Genomic DNA, 21,527 nt, shown 5'->3' on the forward strand with positions numbered 1-21,527 from the left:
GTGATGCGGTTCATAGTCTGGATCCATGGATTTGTTAAAGATTTCTGTATCATTACGAGATAGCGGCACGGCGTCACTGTAACTATGACAACAAGTGAACACTACATCAGCTGCCTGCTGACGATCACATGATTGCGATCCTACTACAAATTGACTGCTGCGGACTTATCGGGACTTATCCGTTGGAAATGATGCAAGGAAGAATTGATTAAATTGTGGGGGTGTTTCTGAGTCCCATCAATTCCTGCCGCCTGCTACATATTTAGGTCACATGATTCAGTATCTGTACATAACATACACATGCATGACACATGCCTGTGCTCAGCGCAAGGTCATTTTGTTTGTGGGTACATCTGTATTAAATGGTCACATTCTATGTTGCCGTGAATTCTGCCACCAATTTTTCCAAGATTTCATCCATCGGAAATGATACGACTGAGCAGCCTTGGAGGAGTACTGCACTCTCTAAAAAGTGTTTTATAAATGAAGTTTGATTGCTTGATACAGGGGTTATAACATTAGATTTATATCATCAGATGCAGTATTTTTGTCCTTTACTGCAAAACTCAGCAGTTTTGATATAAAACGATTGTAGGAGCCAATGAGAGCTACGTAGGAACCAATCTTTGTCCAGGCAGGTGTTCCGCCTGGAAGGTAGAACAGTTTTGACTGCTGAAGAAGCCGGTCATGGTAATTGTATGTTTGAGATGAAGTATGTTGGATTACACTTGCTTTGGAGCAATATATGCACAGATTACTGAAACACAAGCTATTTTCTCTCTTCATCAGATGCGGTAAAGTTTGTCGGCGCGTCAAATATTTAAGTCCTGGTGAAACACCTAAGGGGCTTCAACGATAAACAGTCGAACCAATGCAAGAATTTCTGTATATGCCATGTAGATTTTTAACCTTTACTGCATCAGAAAATCTTGCATTTGTACCAAACCTGCAGAAAAAATGTGCAGTTTTCATTCCATTTCCATATGGAGGCCCGACTATACACAAACAAACACACAAAGTGTTGCATAAAAAGGACATTTACTCGTGAGATCGATGAAAAATGTGAAGCCATTTTCTAAAATTGTTTGCTTTTCCTATGGAAGCTTCAAAATATGGATCGCAAGGACACTCACTGGAGAGATCAATGAAAAAAATCATTGGCTTTTATTGAAAAAAAAACAAACAAGTACACTGGATTTGTGCATGTCACTGAGTGCATATCTCTCTTGAATAAGACATTTTGGCAGGTTAAATGCATAGGAATCATTAGAAAGCTATTGCCGGTCGGATGATGTTTGCAGCAGTGTGGAGGTATAACCAGTATACCATGCACACACTCACTGGATGCTTCATTTAACTTTGCTTTTGGATAAAAGTTAAAGGAATGTACATCATCTTACATTTCTACTATATCAAAACCCAACAGACAAACAAAGAAAACAGAATAACACTACTCAACCTAACAATTTGCATATACTAATAGTGACAACAATGTGACACAGTTCATAAAAAACACAAAACCAGCTCATTGCTTGTGTGTCTCGTGATGGATTATAAAATAAAAATAATAAAAAAACAAGCAGATAATGGAGAACAAGATGTTCTGGACGGAACAACAACAAAATAATTGATTTAGCATCACATGGAGATATGAAAGAAGCTCGAACAGAGGAAAAAAAGATTTGGCGGAATATCTTTCAGTTATGAAAAAAAGGTGAAAATTACAATTAAATAGTAAATAGGATGTTACTAATACATTCAACATGATGGCAAAAGGATTCATCTTTGAAGTGGTACCTTGGAAGAAGATGATTTCCTGGAATAAAACAGAAGCAAACTCTCACGCATTCTTCATGGAATGACATTCACAGTGCTATAAACGACTTTATAAAATCACATTAAGCACCACGTGTGAATGAAAAATAAAAACCTCAAACATTAAATGCACAAACTACATTCTTAATATTTGAGCTGGAGGCACTTTGTATAGTTTTCAGTATGTGGAAGCTTCAAAAATGAGCTACATCAGAAAACCTGCAAGAAGAAAAGCTTTTACACATGCACCTTATTAATACACGACAAGAAAAGAGACTATTTAGACATTTTCTAGTTCAGGTCATTAGTTTAATATCTGATTTCTACCAGTAGAGGGTGAATGGTTTAACTGTGAGAGTTGATTAATTGAAATGAAAGAATATTTGAGCGATCCACTTGCTTTTATAGGCGTAAAAATGTTTAAAAAATGCGTAAAAATAAAATGGAACAGAGAAAATATGTCAAATGATGCCTCACAGTTAAAAGTACTCTCCTCTGTATGACCCTGAAAACCTTGAATTACCTTCTCCTTGCTAAAAATGTAATTGTGATGCCACAGAGAATAAGTTTAAAGTACCTTACACTCATCTTTATTCAATTAAGTGTACTACACTCAAGCAGAAAATGGAATTAAAAGTGTAAAACTCCTAAAAACAAGGCATGATACTGTTATAAAACCCACATTTATATGTTTCCTAAAGCATGAGAAATGATCAAAAGCATTTGGCATCCTAATTGCATTGGTGTTGTTGTAGTATGTGGAAGAGGTTACAAAATAAAGGCACATTAAACATCGTGTGTGACAGCATCTTCTGCCCAATTGGTCCTACTTAGTTCCACAGAGGAATAATTTATTTGTATTTGTATGTACATTTCCTTCAGAACTGTGCGAATGTGCAAAGAACGACGGGCCATCAAGTCATTCTAGGTCACAAAATGCCAATAATAAGGTCCAAATAAAGCAAAACAACAGTTCGATGTATGCTTTCTGACTATACTTCATTTTATCTGTCTTCACTAAGCATTTTTTGTGTGCATGTATGTTTAAAAATGTTTTCATTTACACTGTTTACATTTGTGTATGCATGTACTTAAACATGCATGCATACTTGAGTGTGTACTGGAAGTGTGTTTTTCCGTGCGTGCATGTTTTGTTTAGCATGCGACTGTCTTGCCGTATGGACGTTAGATCGGTGCAGGGACCTGCTGCCTTGCAGGTCCAGGATGGGAGGAGAATTTCTGGGCGTGCCAACGAGTCTCCTTGTACACAAACCAGGCATTACCCGCCCACACAAACATGTTGAGGTAGCCAAACACCTGAAAGAGCAAGAAACACATTAATAATACTGGAAAACACTTATAACAATACCATTCTTGTCATACACTGTAAATTTTTGGTGGATGGCCAGTGGAGGAAGAATTATTTAGATCCGTTACATAAGTAAAAGTACCAAAACATCGACAAAAAAATATTCCATGACAAGAAAAAGTACTTAAATAAAAGGATTATTATAAAATATAAGCAGCGACATGTAGTTAAAGTGTTAAAATGTAAGACAGTGCATCATTCATTTAGATGAAACCGAGTGAGATGTTTCGAGGAAATAATCAAATGAAACCAGCTACACACCGCTTTATGTAAAAGCTAAAAAGTTTGGAAACCATTGACGTATTTAAAAATGTGTCCTATTTTAAAAGCTTGTTAGATTATTAGCTGTGTAAAATCTTCATTATAAAAAAATAAAGTTCTAAAATGAATGGAGACAAGGACAGAGTACAATATTTCCAACAGAAATGTCATAGATTTAAAACATAAAGTAGGAGAAAATAGAAATATTTAAATAAAAATACCTCAAAATTGTACTTAACAACCACACTTGAGTTAAGTTTACTATTACTATTTAATACTACTGATGATGACATATTCAAAATAGCCCCCTGTATATTGAAGAGTACATTTCCAAGAATTATAGTAAGTGAATTAATCAATCAACATTCATATTGTGTTGAGCTAAAAGATGCCACTGAAAACATGAATCAAACATTTTTTTTTGCGTGATTATTTTTATTGCATGATCTGAAAAGGCAGAAAACGTGACTACAATAATGCTGCAATTCAGTTATTGAATCGTCTCCTTCAGGGTTATTAAGGTGTTTAATTCATGGTTCAACACATATGTAATTCTTTCAGGGTGCTGTCTACTAAGCTGAACCGTCATCCTGCAGTATGATTAAATAATGCAGCCATTATTGAGCTCTATGAAGCTGTACTTTGATACAACTGGGCCTGAAAAGTGAAGTCAAGGCAAAAAAGTGACTGAAACGTGCATTCTTTCTAACAGCCAGCAGGGGGCGATGCCTCTGATCGCAAAGAGAGGTCTAATTGTATAGAAGTCAATGAGAAAATGACCCTGACTGCTTATTTTGAATCTCTTCAAAACAGCATGATGTTCAGTTTGTAAATTACGGTACGATTTAGAGGAAATTAGGTGATGCTTTAGAGTAGGGCTGAAACAATTCATTGAGTTATTTGAGCAATTTGATTATTAAAATTCCTCAAGGCAAAATTCTCTGAATCGAGGCTTTGTTTAATCAGTTTTATACTAGACCCCAGGTCACTAACTAGTCCGGACCCAGGCTTCATTCTATACAGACCCGGACCTAGAATCAATAAATTATAAGGGAATTTTAAATTGGACAGGACGCTTGTATTTTAACCGGTGCAGCTTTTCTCGTGTTTACGGTGTTGGTTTAGCAGATCAGAGGCTGAACTATGAAGGCAGTTTGACATAGGCTTTCTTTGTGCAAGCAGCCTCGACAAAAACTGCTTCAACAAATCATTTTCATATATTTTGGGAATGTCCCGGATTGCATCAGTACTGGTCTGGAATTCATAAAGCTCTGAATGATGTCTTTAAAGATCAAATTGTTACTGACTTTACCAATCTATTTATGGGTCTGGTTCCAACTTTGGACAGAAGAAGGGATATAAAATTGTTGCAAGCACTCTTAACAGTCAGTAAGAAGTCAATTACAAGAAAATGGCTAAATTCAACCCCATTAACTCTTGATGATTGGTTGGGAACAGTTAAGGAAATATTTAAAATGGAAAAATTGACATACTCTTTACAAATTCAAAATTTTACCTAACTTGGGACAAATGGATTAATTTTATATCCCCTATTCGGAATGACTTTATATGACTGGAACTTTGACCTTTCTTGCATAATAATAACACTGTATTTTCTACTCATGTATATATTTCTTGTGAGAAAAAAGTGATGGCTGTAAGCTCCCAGTCCTGGTTTGTTTTTGTTTTGTTTTTTTGCTTTGTTTGTTTTTGTTTTGTTTTTCTTATGGAAAAAAAGAGAGGACTATGATAAAGATGACTGAAAATCTTCTGTAATGTTGTTAACCTCTCTAATAAAAACCATAAATAAAAAAAAAACTGCTTGAAACATGTCACACAAACAGGAGCATTTAACGATCATTTGACTCGTTTTCCGTACGCAAACAGGTTGGAGAACAATGAGTAATATAAAAATTTATGACAGTAAAAACCTGCGACTGCAAGTTGTGTAAGACAGAATGCTGGTATATTTCACATCTTAGTTTTGCTAAAATAACTCAAATGAAACTAAAATTTGATGCTATAATGAGAAAAGTGTAAATGAAAGTGCTATAATTTATTCTCAGGGGAACATAGAGTCAATTTGATTGTACCACATGCCATTATAACCCATTCAATAGTGAAGATGTTTCAGTTAGAACCGCAAATGTCATCCACATGATGGAGATATTTCTGTCCAGACCAGTGTGGTAGACCGACTGACAGACAAACTGAAACTGCCATCTCTAAAGCCTTGAACGTGGCTAAAAAGACAAAATCCGATTTGGACTTTGAAGTTTAATAGAATAGGATGTGACGCATTTTGAGCAGCTACTGTGTCTGAGTGAAATTAAAGTGTTACTGCTCAGTGTCTCATGACTGCACTGCTGGTGCACTATTATATTATTATTGCATTAAATGAGATGATGTCAGAATCTGGGTGTCAACTGTGTGGATTCTTAGCTCAGAAAGAGATTCAGAGCTCAACCAGAAGTTAAAAACAAGTGACTGAGAGTAGAACAAACCAAAATGCTGTGTTCTGTACTGCTGCCCTGTATTTTTTCTCACCACAGAGATGTTGAGGGCTCGCACGCTGGCGAACTCCGTGACCTCACAGGTGATGTTGGTGCCTTTGCAGAGCGCCAACGTGTCGCTGATGCCTTCAGTGTCCGTGGCGTCCTTCACGTTCTGCAGGCCCTTTGCCCAGGCTGACGAACACACCAGCCACAGGAAGACCAGGATTGCGGTGATCACAAAGTCCTGGAGGAAAGAGCAAACACGTCAGCTCCTCAAACAGAAGCTACAAGACACTAATCACAAATTCTGATCGAAAATTTCAGCAGTTTTGGGCTTTTCTTTAGGTTTGTCTTTCAGATACGTCGACATCAATATTTATAACCAGCATATGTGTATTTTTTTTTACCTTAGTTCATTATAGCAAATAGTTTTCTTTAGTATCACGGAGTAATTCTGGCATTTTGAAGTCTTTTTCTTGGCTCCAGTAACTGGTTGGCTGCAATCAGTGCGACAGTTGTAGCTAATGGTGGCAGCAACAAAGTCAGACTCAGGCCAGTGTAAAAGTTTCCAAAGACCCCTAGCCTGGTAAATGTGGAAGTTCTTCAAATGATCCAAGAAGCAGAAGACAGTTTGAATACAATACAGTCTACAAGAGAGTGCATGAGTACCTGAAAAGAAGCCCAGAGATGCTGAGACACTTTGCATCTATTGGCTTCTCTCCTGCTCTATGTGCTCACTTTATTGTATTTTAATGCAGCCAAAGTCCTAATAAAGTTGTTCTCATTTACATATTTTTCTGTTGCCATACAATGAAACAAGCATAAACTAGTGGCTGACACACGGCTCATAATCCTGATTTTATAGCCTCTATTTCGTCCCACAGACTCACCACACAAATTAAAGGCGACAGTTGTCCTGTGAATTTGGCAGAATTGTTTTCAAATTCAAAGCTTCTATCAGAGCCAGAGAACAATTACACAATAAGAAGAAAATGAGTTGCTTAACTGCTCCATATTTGTAAAATATGCACTGTCATTTTGCTGGAAAATTCATCTAAAGGGTAAAATAGTCATTAAAATAATCAATAAATAAAGAGCTTGCACTAATATGTACTGGAAGTAAGATCAATACTCACAAAAATGGGTCCAAAATCAGAGTCCTTGTAGACGTGCATGTAGCCTAAATACACCAGCAGAGCCGCCATGCTGTACAGGAAGCAGATGATACCGACGCCCACAAAGAACTCCGCTGAGGAGGTCGAGTCTCCCACCATGTGCGTGGTGACGACAGAGCGGTTACAAAGAGTGGTATTTCCATCAATGAGCGGGACCTCGCTCAACCTGGCCACGATGCAAGAGAGAAGGTTAATATCAATGCGCATGGCACTGAAAATAAACAAAATGTGTTGAAAATCTCACCTGAACGGGTAGTTAAAGTTGGCATTGAGAGTTTCGTTCCTGCCATCTCCACAGAAGAGAGATATGATGTTCCTCCCAGAGAATCCACCACAGCTTCCAAAAGCAAAGATGGCTGTGAGCTGTACGGACAGACGAGAGAGAGTGAGTGAGACATGAGTCAGACTGATGTCAGAAAGCCTGCTGAGATAATGGATAAAAATTTAATCAAAGCCACTAAAGATGCTGGACGTTTTTTAGAGGATGGGATGATGCCAAATATACGTCTTCTAGTAAACCACCAATGGTAACTGATAAAGTCATATAAAAAATTGTTAGACCACCCTTGTTTTCTTCAATTTCTTGTTCATTTCAGTGCCTGGCACCACCAAAGGTATTTTACCTGAAGAATACAATGAACACAACGAAAATGCAGCTGATTACATAATAATTTATGTCCTATTTGACATGCTTCAGCTTCATTGTATTCCCAGGTTATATAGAGGCCATTTCATGTCATAAGCAGCACTGCTCATGCAAAGGCCTAGAGTGGTTTCCTGCTGACATTCAAGTCGTAGCACAACTCAGAAGTTGTCAGCTCTCACATAATGCCTAAAACAAAAGAATTTTGTGAAGCCACAAAGGCAGCCATCTTGGCACTGCTGGAAATTGGCATGAGTGAGAGACAGGTAGCCAAAAAACTGAAGATCTGCAAGACAGCTGTTCATTACAGAAACAAGCCCAACGTGGTTCTACCAAACTGCTAGCTGGTCGCGGCAGGAAACGTCTTTCTACCCACCAGATGACCATGCACTCATCTGTTCCTGTGTCAGGAATCATCGTCCGACTTCCAGGGACCTTAAAAATGAGTGGACACTGTGGAGAAATGTGACTTGTTTGGCAAGGACAGTTCAAAACTGATTTCTTGAAGCTGGTTTGAAGTCACACAGGGCAGGAAGAAGCCCTTCATCAATGAAAGGCAGAGGAAAGCCTGGTTACTCTTTACTGGGGATCACAAGGATTGGACTGTTGATGATTGGGCTAAGGTTCTCTTCAGGGATGAATCCAGTTTTCAGTTGATGCCCACTCCAGCCAACTTACTGGTTAGGAGGAAGCCTGGAGAAGCTACAAACCAGACTGTCTGCCCCTACAGTAAAACATGGGGGTGGATCAGTGACCATCTGGGGTTGTTTCAGTTTGGGTGGAACAGGGCAAATGCAATTGTGTGAAGGGCGAATGAACCAGACCATGTACAGAGCTACTCTTGAAAACAGTGTTCTTCTACATTTCTCCTTCACTGTATTCTTTGTGGTACTCTTAAACTCGCCAATGAATATGAATGTTTCTAGTTTCAGAGGTTTTTGAAGATTAAGAAAAAGTCTGTTAGAATCTGGGGAACATTCAAAAGCAACCGCTTTTAGAAGCGCAGATGTATTCTAAGATAACTCAGGCAGAGTACAACAAAATGCCAAACACATAACAAAGCTGGGAACCAGCAAACACACTCTGATGAAAGCAAAACTAAACATATAAGGCTCTACTAGAGTTCTTATTCACTAGAATTGTAAAGAGTGCATCACTTGCTCAGTTTTCTTACTGTGGTAAGACAGAAAATAAACCCTGAAAACACAAATTGAATATATTTCTTTTAACAGCATCAATTCTAACTTATAGAGTCGGAAAAGATGACTGCTCTCCTAATATTATGGCTTGCAAGGCTGCACTAAAGCTGCCATTCAGCCCTCGAATTCTTTCTTGCAGAAAAGCATCTGATTCAGCGTGTCGACCATGTGACGCTAATGCTCTCCTTAAAACCAACACAAGCTAAATTCTTTCAGTCAGGGTGGCTGCCGCTGAGCTCAACCCTCCAACTGCTGTAGGCGAAACAATGATCGCATAATTCACTGGGTATTAAGCTTAAACATACTCGCTCACTACCACTTTACAGCATCATTGGTGAAGACGATCTGGTGTGAAAATGTGCACTATAAATCAGAATATACTGCTGGATTTATGACCTGCAGAGGTCCTGATGGAAGCTTCCACCGCTGTGCTACAGGACAAGACTAAGTCAGAGATTTAACGTCTCAGCATGGTGATAAATAAAGAAACGCAGCTCAACAAAAGTAGGTCTTACAATGGAAGGGTCATTAAGGAATTGACAGATTTACAACAGGAATATTGGAAACAACAGACATGAGTTATACAATCTACAGGCTGTTCCACTAAAACATCTTAACAAACTGAACCCCAAAACAAAAATGCGGGTTTGAAAGGCACATTAACAAGCAAATTTACACCATTTACCGAGCCAGAAATTGATTATCTGTGACATGATGTCATGTCAGAAAGCTCATTTCATCAAAATCAACTTATTCCACAAGTCTCCTGAACAAATTGCCAAAAAAAAACCAAAAACAGTTTGCTTTGACCAAATTCTGTAAGAAACAAAAAATTCTGTGTTCCTTAGGGCAACCGAAAAGCCATCAGTGCCTCTGTTGTTACCAACGATCACATGACAAAAAATCTGAGAGCTTTTGGCTGCCAGCTGAGTTTACACAAGTGAGGAAACACACTAACAAGCTGTACTGTCAGTAGCTACATCTGTGGGCACAAAATGTCGTACGTGTTGATTACACTTTTTTTTTAAGGTATAATAAATAATCAAAGAAATTCAACATAATTAAATATACTGCACAAAAGACAGTTTTTAATGCTCTCTACTTCTAGCCATGATTGAGCTGTTTCCATAGAGGTGCAGGATTTCATATTTCATATAGTAAAAAAATAAAGCCACAGTGAGTAAAAATGTGGGGCTCAGAGGGTTAAACCTGCATTTATTAAGCTGTGTTTTTACCCTTGCAGCAGCAGAAAAGACTGTAATTACAACATTAACCTATTAACTTAATATAGAGAAGAAGGGCTGCAGTCAGAGTCATTTTTGCTTCAGAAGGTTCCTAACGGGGAGAAATGACCTGGAAATATATAAGCTGCAGCCATGAAAAGAGCTAGTCCAATTCTCCTAAAGCTAATGAAGGTTGCTTCTTTGTTTTATTTCCTTTATCCTTAGTTCCTCAGTATTTAAAGCCATGCACCATCTTACATCAGAACCAGATCGCCAACATCTGCTGTCTCATGATTATGTAGCCTCGTCTAAGTGCATTCTCCTGTCTTTTTGTAAGTCCTCATGAGTTCTCCTTCATATTTATTCTTGACATCATGATGATTTCCTGTGAGGACAAGGAAAAGTAATGTTCATTTTGACTTTTTAACTACAATTTTGGTGTAATCTTTACTCTAATTCTGCTTTTGAATGAAGCATGTAGCTCTTTAGCCGCTAAATATTTCACTATGTTCACCAGTTTGTCATTAACTTTGTCTTTCCTCTGTAAAGCTGCAACAACGGGTCAATTAATCAGTTATTCGGGGATGTCTGGTGACCGAATATTTAATCAGAACTGCAACATCCACAGCTGGAGAGCCTTTGTAGCATATGTAGGCTCAATATGAAGGCAAAATACCAAAAAAGCTGGTTTAATATTTTATTAATTTTTAGACACATTTTGAAATTATTTTGTCAGGATTTGCTGTTTTCTTTGCTTTAACTGAAAATCCTTGTGTTTTGGACAAGATGACACACCCAACAATTAACCAGTAACTCAAGAAAATAACTGGCAGATGAATAAACGATAAAAATAATGGTTAAATGCAACCCTTTTCTGCTGTGGGGTGGTGGGAAAGTAGTGCGCAGAGGGTTGTGTTGCTGCAAACAGCTGCTGCTAAGGCTGGATGTGACACTGATGAGAGCATCCATAAACCCAACCAATGAGCTGAAAGACACTAAGATGCTCTGTGGAGACTGTTCTCCACTATTCTCTTTGTACTGTACATTTACAGGCTGACAAATGTGACCCAGAATACATTAAAGGACCAGCTAAGAACAAAAAGTCAAACAGAGGGATCCAAGACAGTAAATTATGTCTCAATAAATCAGGTTTTAAGGCTCCTCTACTGTAGCAGATGACATGGAGTGAACAGGAAGCGGATTGCATCATGAAAAAGAATGCAGTCTTTGATTGAAATTCATCTAGCAGGGCGCGGCAAACAAAACATTTACAAGAAATACTTTAAACTGACCTCCTAAATCCTGTTCCATCAGCAACAACTGCATCGCACATGCTCACGCTATAAAGTGCTGACAAAATTGGCGACTCGACGTTTAGCTTCACACCGCAAGACACACATGTGCGCACACACCTCGAGGCCCTTCTCCAGATGTTTCTCCAGATGTCACTGGCTGCCACTTCCTGTTTTTCTGGCTACACACCACGATAAGCTACTTCTCTCACTTTCTGACTTTGTCACTCTCCCAGCACGAGGTCACGGGGCAGCAGCATGGACCCATGAACAAACACGCATTTTGTTATTTGATTTATGCTCACACAGCCAAAGTACAAACACTGGGCTGCACAAACACCGCCAGGACAGCTGAATATTTTGTCACATTTCCAATATTACTATTTAGTCCTCATTAAGGCTACTGGTGGCACCTTCTCCAAACACAGCGGCTGCCAAAGACTGCGAACGCATAGCATTACCTTAACAGTCCTTAGGCTCTTTTTGCTGGCATCCCAGACATCTGCAAACAACTCAATTTATGGACATTCCAACATCATAATCAAGCTGCGAGACAGAGAAGGCGCCCAGCACACGTAGCAGCTACTCGTAATATGCAGTAGGCATTATATGGGTCAGTATATAATTGTGGGACAAGTGTCATAGTTGACATTTTTTCTGTTTTCAGGCCTAAAATCAACATGGCCGCCTACAACCAAACACCACATGGCTAAATGGCCATGTGGTGTTTGGCTAAACCGTTATTTTAGTGATATCCATTCATTATTTATTAATAAGTGATTTTTCCATAAAATAATATTGTGGAATTTGTAAAGACATGATCATAATGAACATAAAAAACATTACTTTTTTACTTTTAATAAAAATGTCTGCAAGATATATCCCATGGACTTCAAAAGTCCCGAAATTATATACTGTCCCATATATTTACGGTATGTATGTGATGCAAACAAGAAGCTAAAAGGAAGGAAAGAGGTTGCTTCCATCACTGGAGATGACCTGTAATTTGATTTAAGCTATAAATAAACATGAATATCATTATCCATCTTGGAAATTATGTCAGGAAATGGAATAATCTCCAGTGTTCCCTTCAGTTCCTACACTGAATTACAAGTCAGAGTGATCACAAACCTGTAAGTCTCTCCATCTTTACCACAGAAATGTAGCGTTTGTCACACCAAACCCTTCTTCCTGTTTACTACTGGGTGGAAGATAACATCTAGGGAGGTATGAGTGTCAGGCCACGCCGCTTATGTGCCAAGTAAACGGCTTTTTCATTTGCATTACTCGACGCTTCACGAGGTAGATGGGAATTGGACAAAAGTTCTGCTGCGTTATATACAGAACAAGCTACTAGAGAGCTTTCAGTTCCATCAGCTACGGTGATAAATCATTTCTCAGAATTCAGAAAGTCTTTCATTATTTGCCGCTTCTGTTCAGGAGCTGTGTTCAATTTCTCACACGCAAACTCCCGCTGCACGACGGCAAGATATCATCTGTATATACACATGTAAGACTTGAAAAATGGGATGTTTATGAAAGGAACGTTATACTGAGTGTGCATGCATCAGCTTCCTGTTAAAAAGGTATTTTAGGGACAAGCATAAATTGCTGATTATTTATGGATTCATATATAACTGTTGGGGTCTATCAGAACTATTTTCACAAAAAAAATGCCTGTCACCATGTCCAAAAGCCAAGTGTTACATCTTTAAACAACTTGTTTTCTCCACACCTGGGATATGGCCTCATTATGCTGATGATTCACACTCCTGGATTCATTCATACCATTATGTACGATATAACTCCTGTATTACTACGTGAATATGTGACTGTCTAGCCTCTAGTGAACACAAAAATATGCTGTGTTATATAAGGCCAGCGTTCTGAAACACACACAGACTCACACGGCTCCGTCCTGATGACTGAGTTCTCTATAGCGCTGGATAACTGTGTGTTATGAGAAAAGAGAACAGCTGAGAGAAACTGGAGCTGAGCTGAATTACCCACACCGGATTCCTCTGACCCACTTACGTAGAGCACGACTGATTACTCCAGTTTCCATAAGAAAACTGTTGCGTGAGCCGAGAGTTCAAGCGTGGCTGAAATGTTTCAGTTATTCTAAGGTAAATTATTGGTGAAGGATGCATTAATCTATAACTGTGCAGTTTGAAGGGCAGGCCCACGCAAACCAGCAACTGGGCAGAAGCATTGCACTCAACTTGAAAAAAGTTAAATCTCACATTCATAAAAGTCCACATTCACAGGATAAAGGACAGAAAGCTGAAAAATTATGTTTCTTTGATGAAAATACCATTTTTGTGCCACAATAATGACATTATTGCATATTTGTCTGGCTTATATGAGAATTACACACTCCAAATGCAGATATGATGTGATTGTGTAAAAACTACAAGCTGCAAGAGATTGATTTTACCACTCTTTTACAAAATATTTTTGAACCACACGAGTTTCTATGGAATTCCTCCTAAAACAGATTACTTCGGATTGTTCACTGAGAAAAGGGAAAACCCAAGGACCAAGGAAAGGACTAAGGAAGGACTGAACCTCCCTGTCCTCTGGCTATGACACACACAAACTCTATCAAACGCACAAAAGTACAATCTATGCATCTAACTCACCCACTCCACCAGTTTGACGAAGCCCAGAGGCTCCTTCAGGGGCGACAAGTTGAGCCGAAATCCGGTCATCATGATTGGGCTTCTGATCCAAAAAAAAAAAAAAATCTTCACCCAGTTGCTTCCTAAACTGTGGATGTCGCTCCAGCAGGGAGGAAAAGGAGGGGAGGGAGCTGTCTGACAGAATGACGTGGTTTTTACTGCAAACGCTGCAAAAAATAACCAGAATGAAGTTATTTGAAGTAAGCTTTACAGTCCAATGTCACATTAAAAAAAACGGTGCAAATGTACAATCCATGAGGAGGAGATCAGGATACTTACAGGAGATACAGCTCGGGTTGTTTTAGGATCTTTTCAAGGCAAACTCCTTGGTTAATGTGGCAGTTTTTTTGCAGCGGAGTTTGGAAAACGAGATCCTTGCGCTCCGCTTGGTGATGCGCAAAACGATAAAGCGCGTAAAAGTGAGCCAAACTCCGCTTGGCCAGAACGCGTCGTGTCTGGTTACAGGAAAAGGATGCCAAATGCAAAACTAATCTAAAAGCCCACACACTCTGACGAGAAAAAAAATATTTTTCCTCCCCCAGGCTGGAAAAAAATCTACTTTAAATATCTTGCAGCTGCAATATACGCAAGGGGGCTTTTTTTTCACCGCAGAAAACCCATGCAAATCAGCACCAGGAGATTCAGTTCCGCACGAAAGTTGCAGTTAAGTCATTTCTGAGGGACCTAAAAGGTATCGGAGGTGTCCCACCGAGTTTTCATTGGATCCATCCGCTAGAATATGGAGGCTGCCTCCTCCTTGCTGAGTTTGCGGTTACTGTGACTGGAACGCCTCTCTGGCGCTGACTGGGTCATATGACTGGAAGCGCACAAGGGGGAGCACGTTAAGTAGAGACCTGGGGATTTTTGTCGGTCAAATTCTTCATTTTCAGAAATTCAGGTGAATTTTTACGCACTGCTTTGTTCCTTTTCTGCCTTCTGAGGAAATTATGTAAAGGAGACCAGAGAATTCAGACACCAGGTGGCATTTCATTGTTCCTTTCAACTAGTTATTCTCCTGTGGATCAACTTTTCTTATTTAATATCACATACAGTCGTGATTTACTCTCCTGTGTCTCTTTTTTGGGGAGAAGTAGACTACTTAAATGTTCACGTGGCATCTACTCACTTTAACAATGGATTCATTCATTTTAATTAAGTGATAAACCCTTCAACTTTAAAGGTCCCATATGGTGAAATCTATTTTTATTACATTTTGCATATTTTAAAAAGTTAGAGGTGTAAAATAAAAGCTGTAACAATATGAATGTGTTTACTTCTGTCATTCCTGTAGCCCAAGAGTGTCAAAGTCATTTTAGTTCAGGGGCCACATTCTGTCCAGTCTGATCTCCAGTGGGCCGGACCAGTAAAATCAGAACATAATTATTATTATAAATAACCACAACTCAAAATTTTCCCTTGTTTTAGAGCAAAAAAGTTACTTCTGAAAATGTTCACCTTGAATTAATTATATTTTTACAAAACACTATGAACAACCTGAAATTTGTTAAAGAAAAATAAGTTCAATTTCAGCAACATTATGCCCCAGTTCATCATTTACACATTAGAACTTACAGATCAGTTTATCTACAAAGACATAAAACATTTAGTCACAGGTATCTGGAACTGAACAATATAGTATTTTACTTTATGATCAAAATGAAAAAAGTCAGACAAAAAAAGACAAAAAACAAAAATGAGAGACAAAACAACAAAAGCGAGAAACAAAATAACAAAAAATGAGAAAACCAACACGAAAGCAAAACGAAAAGAGACAAAAAATAAGACAAAAAAGTTAAAAAGCGACAAAAAATGGACAAACGACAAAACTGAGACAAGAAATGACACAAATCACACAAACAAGACCAAAAATGACAAGTGAGAAACAAAACAAAAAAGTAGATAACACAAGCGAGACAAAAAAACACAAAACGATATGCAAAACAATGAATAAAGCAAACAAAATGACAAAAATAAGACAAACAACACATGCGAGACAAAAAGAAAACACAAAATGACAAAAACAAGACACAAAATGACAAAAACGAGACAAACAAGTCAGTCAAAAAACAACAAAAACAAGACAAAATATTACAAAAAAAAGAGACAGAAAACAACAAAAGAACAATGAGCAATCTAGTATTTTACTTAATGATCAAAACAACTTGTCAAGATCTTGAAATTATTTTAAATTTATAGTTTTACAAATTTACAATCTACAGTTAATGTCTTCTGTAATTTTTACACTTTACAAATTCGTCCTGCGGGCCGGATTGGACCCTCTGGAGGGCCGGCTTTGGCCCGCGGGCCGCATGTTTGACACCCCTGTTCTAGCCCATTCTTAACTAGACAGTCTCACATCTTTACAACAAAGTTAAACTGGGTAACCAGTAGTAGTGTAGCTAAAAATTTGCATATTCCTGTCACCTCGCTGCCCATTCCATGCAAGGTGAGCCATGCAGCTGCGTCACAGTCCATCGGGTATTTGCCAAATCTGCTTCTGCTAACCCTAAAGTGTTCTGCTGTTGGCTGCAAGAGTGAAAACAAGAGTTTCCATGCACTCCCAGCACCCAAGAAACTAAGGATCCAGTGGATTGCGTTGACATATGATGGCAATGTCACCAAAACAATAGGAAACTTTGCTGGTGGTAGAAAAACATTATGGGTCAGAGCTCTGTGGAAACTGTAAAGCTGATAATAGCGGAAACTTTGAAAGTGATTTGAAAACAATAAACAAGGGCTGGGTGGATTACTGTGTTTTTATGTAGCCCTATGTGCATCAGCTCAGCCAGTGTTTACATTTGTTTGCGTCTATCCTCTCTGTGCTCACATACACGACCAGTCAAAGGTTTGGACAAGAGTGTACAAAGCAGTAATCAAAGCAAAGAGTGTCTATTTTTGAAGAATCTAAAATATAAAACACGTTTTGACTTACTTCACACTTTTTTTGTTTACTACATAATTTCATATGTGTTCATTCATACTTTTGATGCCTTCAGTGAGAATCTGCAATTTAAATAGTCATGAAGAGAGAAGGTGTGTCCAAACTTTTGACTGATAGTACACTGTATTTTAATACAGCTGGATTTTAAAATAGAGCTGTTCTAAATTACATATTTGTTGTTTTTCTTGTCAGACAACAGGACAAGTATTAAATATTGAATGAAAAGTAACTTGTTAAGACCACATGTTAACACAGTAGTCACTTCAGAGCCATTTCCAAAGCTGCTGCTCTGCACCGTCAAACAACTGGTTTTATAACTTTCAAAATTAACTGATAAAATCATCAAACACAAGAGTTAAAAACAAGGCGGTGCTGTGAATTGGGCAATATTTTCATGTAAAACTATTATTTAAAGATAAAGCTATGAGCAACAGAAAGTGCATCTACTAAATGTCCAACAGTTTTGCTCTACACTATCAACCAGAGAATCAATTAAACAAAGTGTTCTTGAAGGGGGCGTGGCCAGCAGCAGCTCACCTAGATTTAAAACTACAAACACTAAAACAGCTTAAGAAAAAGGACCTGCTACTGTCTGAGGTTTTTGAACATAAAAGTCATTAGAGTCTTTCATGTTTTTATTGACAAAACATACTAACTGCATATTTGTAACAAGCTGGCGAAAACAGAAATGCAAAAACTTAAAGGGATATTCCTATCACCAGAGCCTAGATGATGGGATTTATGAGGATTATACTAACATTGCTGTTTTTCTATACTGAAACTGCATAAATAGTTTAATAGTTAAAATGCTAATCTGTGACGTGGTTTCCAAATGGAACCTTCATTGCAAACTGCTGCTCAGATTATGGATAAACTGTACAATGTGATGTAATCTAGGCCATTTAACCATATACCATTATAAAATAACAGAGTACAATAATATTCACAGCACAATAATTAAGCCCAAACCTCAAAGAACATTGTGAAGGTGGCAGAAACCTGTGTATGAGATCCATTTTGCACCTACCGGTAAATTTATTTTAAATTCCACAATCATGCATTTAATGTTTCACAGCAATAGCTCTGTGACTAAACATGATTTTAAGGCTATACATGAATTATTAAAGAGCCTCTAGGAGCCAGCTGTACTGTAGATTACCTCTTATCTGGAGCCGAGTGTTGCTTTCAGACAGGAATATGTCAAACTTTGTGGGAATAACAGACAGTGCGGAGACTGAAATCAACCATCTTGGCTGAGGCGAATAGATGGTCAAAGCACTTACTGGAGTCTCTGGTGAGCAATGATGGCCAACTGTCCGATTTGATTTGTGTCCTTCAGAGCTGTCTGGGTGCGCATCTGTCTGTGGAGGCAGGTGAAGGAAGAGAAGTTATTGAATCAGAGAGAAGTGAGAGTCCACAGTTTCAAAGACTAGACATGATGCATCAGGTCTGGAGTGCACCGGTTGCAGGTTTGTTGTTTTCTTTAGCAGTCTCCTCCCCTTTTGCCCTATAGCAGGGGTGTCAAACTCATTTTAGTTCAGGGGCCATTCAGCCCAATTTGATCTCAAGTGGGCTGGACCAGTAAAATCCCAGCATAATAACCTATAAATAACCACAACTCCAAATGTTTCCTTTGTTTTAGTGCAAAAAAGTATATTCTGAAAATGTTCACATTTAAGGAATTATCTTTTTACATCACCAAAAGGTCCAATCCGGTCCACGGGATGACGTAAAGTAAAAATTACAGAGGTGAAAATGAATACTTAATGTGAAAATATTTAAAGACACTAAACATTGTGCAATATAATGTGAGTCAGCAGCTTCAGTATGACAGAGTTTGGTTTGGTGGAACCCTATTGTTCGTTCACTTCCACAACTTTTGTGCATTTTTTTGTGTAAAACTTTTATACATTTAAAAGACAGTGGGATAATTCAACCTTTTCCTTAATGGTTCCCACTTTTGTTTGTGTGGTGTGTCAGTCCAGGTGGTCAGGATTACCACACAGATGTGGAAATGAAGACAAATGTAATTTTATAACATTTCTAGAGCATGATAAGTTGTAAAATACTATAATGGTCAATTCCAGATACCTGCGACCACTGTTCCCTCTAAGCTGCGCGCGTGCGCAATTGCGCACTGCTGACACGGTCTCTGCGCACAGAAAATCTGCGCTGCGCACAAAAAAAAAATCCAACCTAAATTGTAAATAAAATAAACACGTAACAATTCATTCTGTGCTATATTTCAATGTGAGTCAGTGAGTGACCGGTGACTGGCTGCTGCAGCCAATCATGCGATTCACATACGTATTTACCATAGACTGTATATAATGGTATTTACGCAGCTAATCAACGTCAGGCGTCCTTATGTGCAGCCATCGTTGTTGTCATAGATATGAATGAGTAGATAGGACACGCCCCTTTGAGCTGCGTGCTACGGCGAGGCTAAGCTAGTGGGGGAAAAGTTTCAGTGCATTCTGTTGATGTAGACGGCGTGAAAACGGAAACAAGAAGTATGCCGGCTCACTGTGCTGCATACAATTACACACTGCGTCGTACGATTGAGACAGACAGTCTGAGGACTGAAATCTTCGAAGTTTCTGAGTAATTCTCTGTTAGTTTGAACCTTCAGACAGTCTGAGGACTGAAATCCTAAAAATTCTTCAGTAGTTCTCTGTTAGTTTGAACCTTCAGACAGTCTGAGGACTGAAATCCTAAAAGTTCTTCAGTAGTTCTCTGTTAGTTTGAACCTTCAGACAGTCTGAGGACTGAAGTTTTAAAAGTTTCTCAGTACTTCTCTGTTAGTTTGAACCTTCAGACAGTCTGAGGACTGAAATCCTAAAAGTTCTTGAGTAGTTCTCTGTTAGTTTGAACCTTCAGACACTCTGAGGACTGAAGTTTTAAAAGTTTCTCAGTACTTCTCTGTTAGTTTGAACTTTCTGGTTAACAGAAGCCTTAAAACTTGTGACCATGAGTCTTGATTTCACATTTAGACCATCCATCTGAGTTCTTTTCAGACCTTCACCTGTGGGTTTTTTAGAAATCCTCAACAAACTTTGATTCTCTTCACTGAACAGTAAAGTTTGTGGAGATCAGAAGGTAACATTAGTTTGATCAATGCCTTCAACTACTAGTAGACTTTATCTGGAAAGCAGTTTTCTGAAATGAGTTCTTAGTAAATCTGTCCACAATCAAACCAAGAACATAGAAAGAGGAAATGTTTGAAGAAACAACTTGATGTTTTCGTTTCAGACTAGAAAACGCTTTAAGAACTTTATCTGTTTTTGCTCTTTTTGATCGTTTTATTGTCTCTTCTGTTTTTGATCTTCTAAAGTCTAACTGGTGTCTTTTGAAATGTTTCGTCTTTAGTTTGATTCTTCTTAAACGTTTAGTTTTGCTCTTTTCTCACCTTTTATTCTTGTCTAATGTCTGATTTGATTTCCAAATGTTTTGTCTTTTTAATGTTTGTTTTTTCAAATGTTTTATCAGCTTGTTTGAGTTTCTTTTACTTTCCCAATATTTAATGTTTCGATTAAATCTTTAAGGTTTTTCTTTTTAAATGTTTTACCACCTTTTAATGTTTAATTTTCTTTTTAAATGCTTCATTGTATTTTCTGTGTAATTCCTATTTGAAGTTTTATTGTCTTTAAGATGTAATTTTCGAATTAAACATTAAATTTTTTAATTAAATGTTTTGTCTTTTTTTTTTGGCCTTTTCCAGCTTTTTATACATAGGCGTAGTGAGAGACAGACAGGAAACGGGGGAGAAGAGTCGGGGAAAGACATGCAGAAAAGGGCCGCGAGAAAAAAAAAAAAAAAAAAGAAAAGAAAAGGGCCGCGAGCGGGACTCGAACCCGGGCCACTGCATTGGGGACCAGCACTTGTACATGGATCACCCACTTAACCTGTTGAGCTATACAGGCACCTATGTTTTGTCTTTTTAAAGGTTTAATGATCTAATTAAATGTTTTGCATTTTTTAAAATGTTTAATGGTGTTCTTGTTTAATTGTATTTTTTTTTTTAATGTTTAATGATGGAAAGTATTTCATCTGTAATATGTAATATTTGTATTTTAAAAATTTTGTTTAATTTCATAATGACATGTATTGTATCTTGTTGAATTATCTAATTCAATATTTTGTCTGTTTAATAGAGTTAAACATTAAATTACATTAAATTATATATACATATACCACCTTTTAATGTTTAGTTTTCTTTTTAAATGCTTCATTGTATTTTCTGTTTAATTCCTATTTGAAGTTTTATTGTCTTTAAGATGTAATCTTCTATGTAAACATTTAATTTTGTAATTAAATGTTTTGTCTTTTTAAAGGTTTAATGATCTAATTAAATGTTTTGCATTTTTTAAAATGTTTAATGGTGTTCTTGTTTAATTGTATTTTTTTTTTAATGTTTAATGATGGAAAGTATT

General features: G+C 37.8%; 1 protein-coding gene across 1 annotated transcript; it reads right to left on the reverse strand.

Annotated features, from left to right (window-relative positions):
• Window positions 1–1,145: 1,145 nt before the first annotated feature.
• Window positions 1,146–14,916, reverse strand: sypl1 (synaptophysin-like 1). The gene is made up of 6 exons (XM_023285797.3): window positions 14,433–14,916; window positions 14,115–14,320; window positions 7,360–7,478; window positions 7,077–7,281; window positions 5,993–6,184; window positions 1,146–3,132 (listed from the first exon to the last, which is right to left on the reverse strand). Exons 2-6 carry the CDS (start codon window positions 14,184–14,186, stop codon window positions 3,001–3,003), a joined length of 720 nt encoding a protein of 239 aa, XP_023141565.1. The 5' UTR covers window positions 14,187–14,320; window positions 14,433–14,916; the 3' UTR covers window positions 1,146–3,000.
• Between the last annotated feature and the right edge of the window lie 6,611 nt (window positions 14,917–21,527).

This window comes from Amphiprion ocellaris, chromosome 21 (assembly GCF_022539595.1).
Source record: "Amphiprion ocellaris isolate individual 3 ecotype Okinawa chromosome 21, ASM2253959v1, whole genome shotgun sequence".
NCBI lineage: Eukaryota > Metazoa > Chordata > Actinopteri > Pomacentridae > Amphiprion > Amphiprion ocellaris.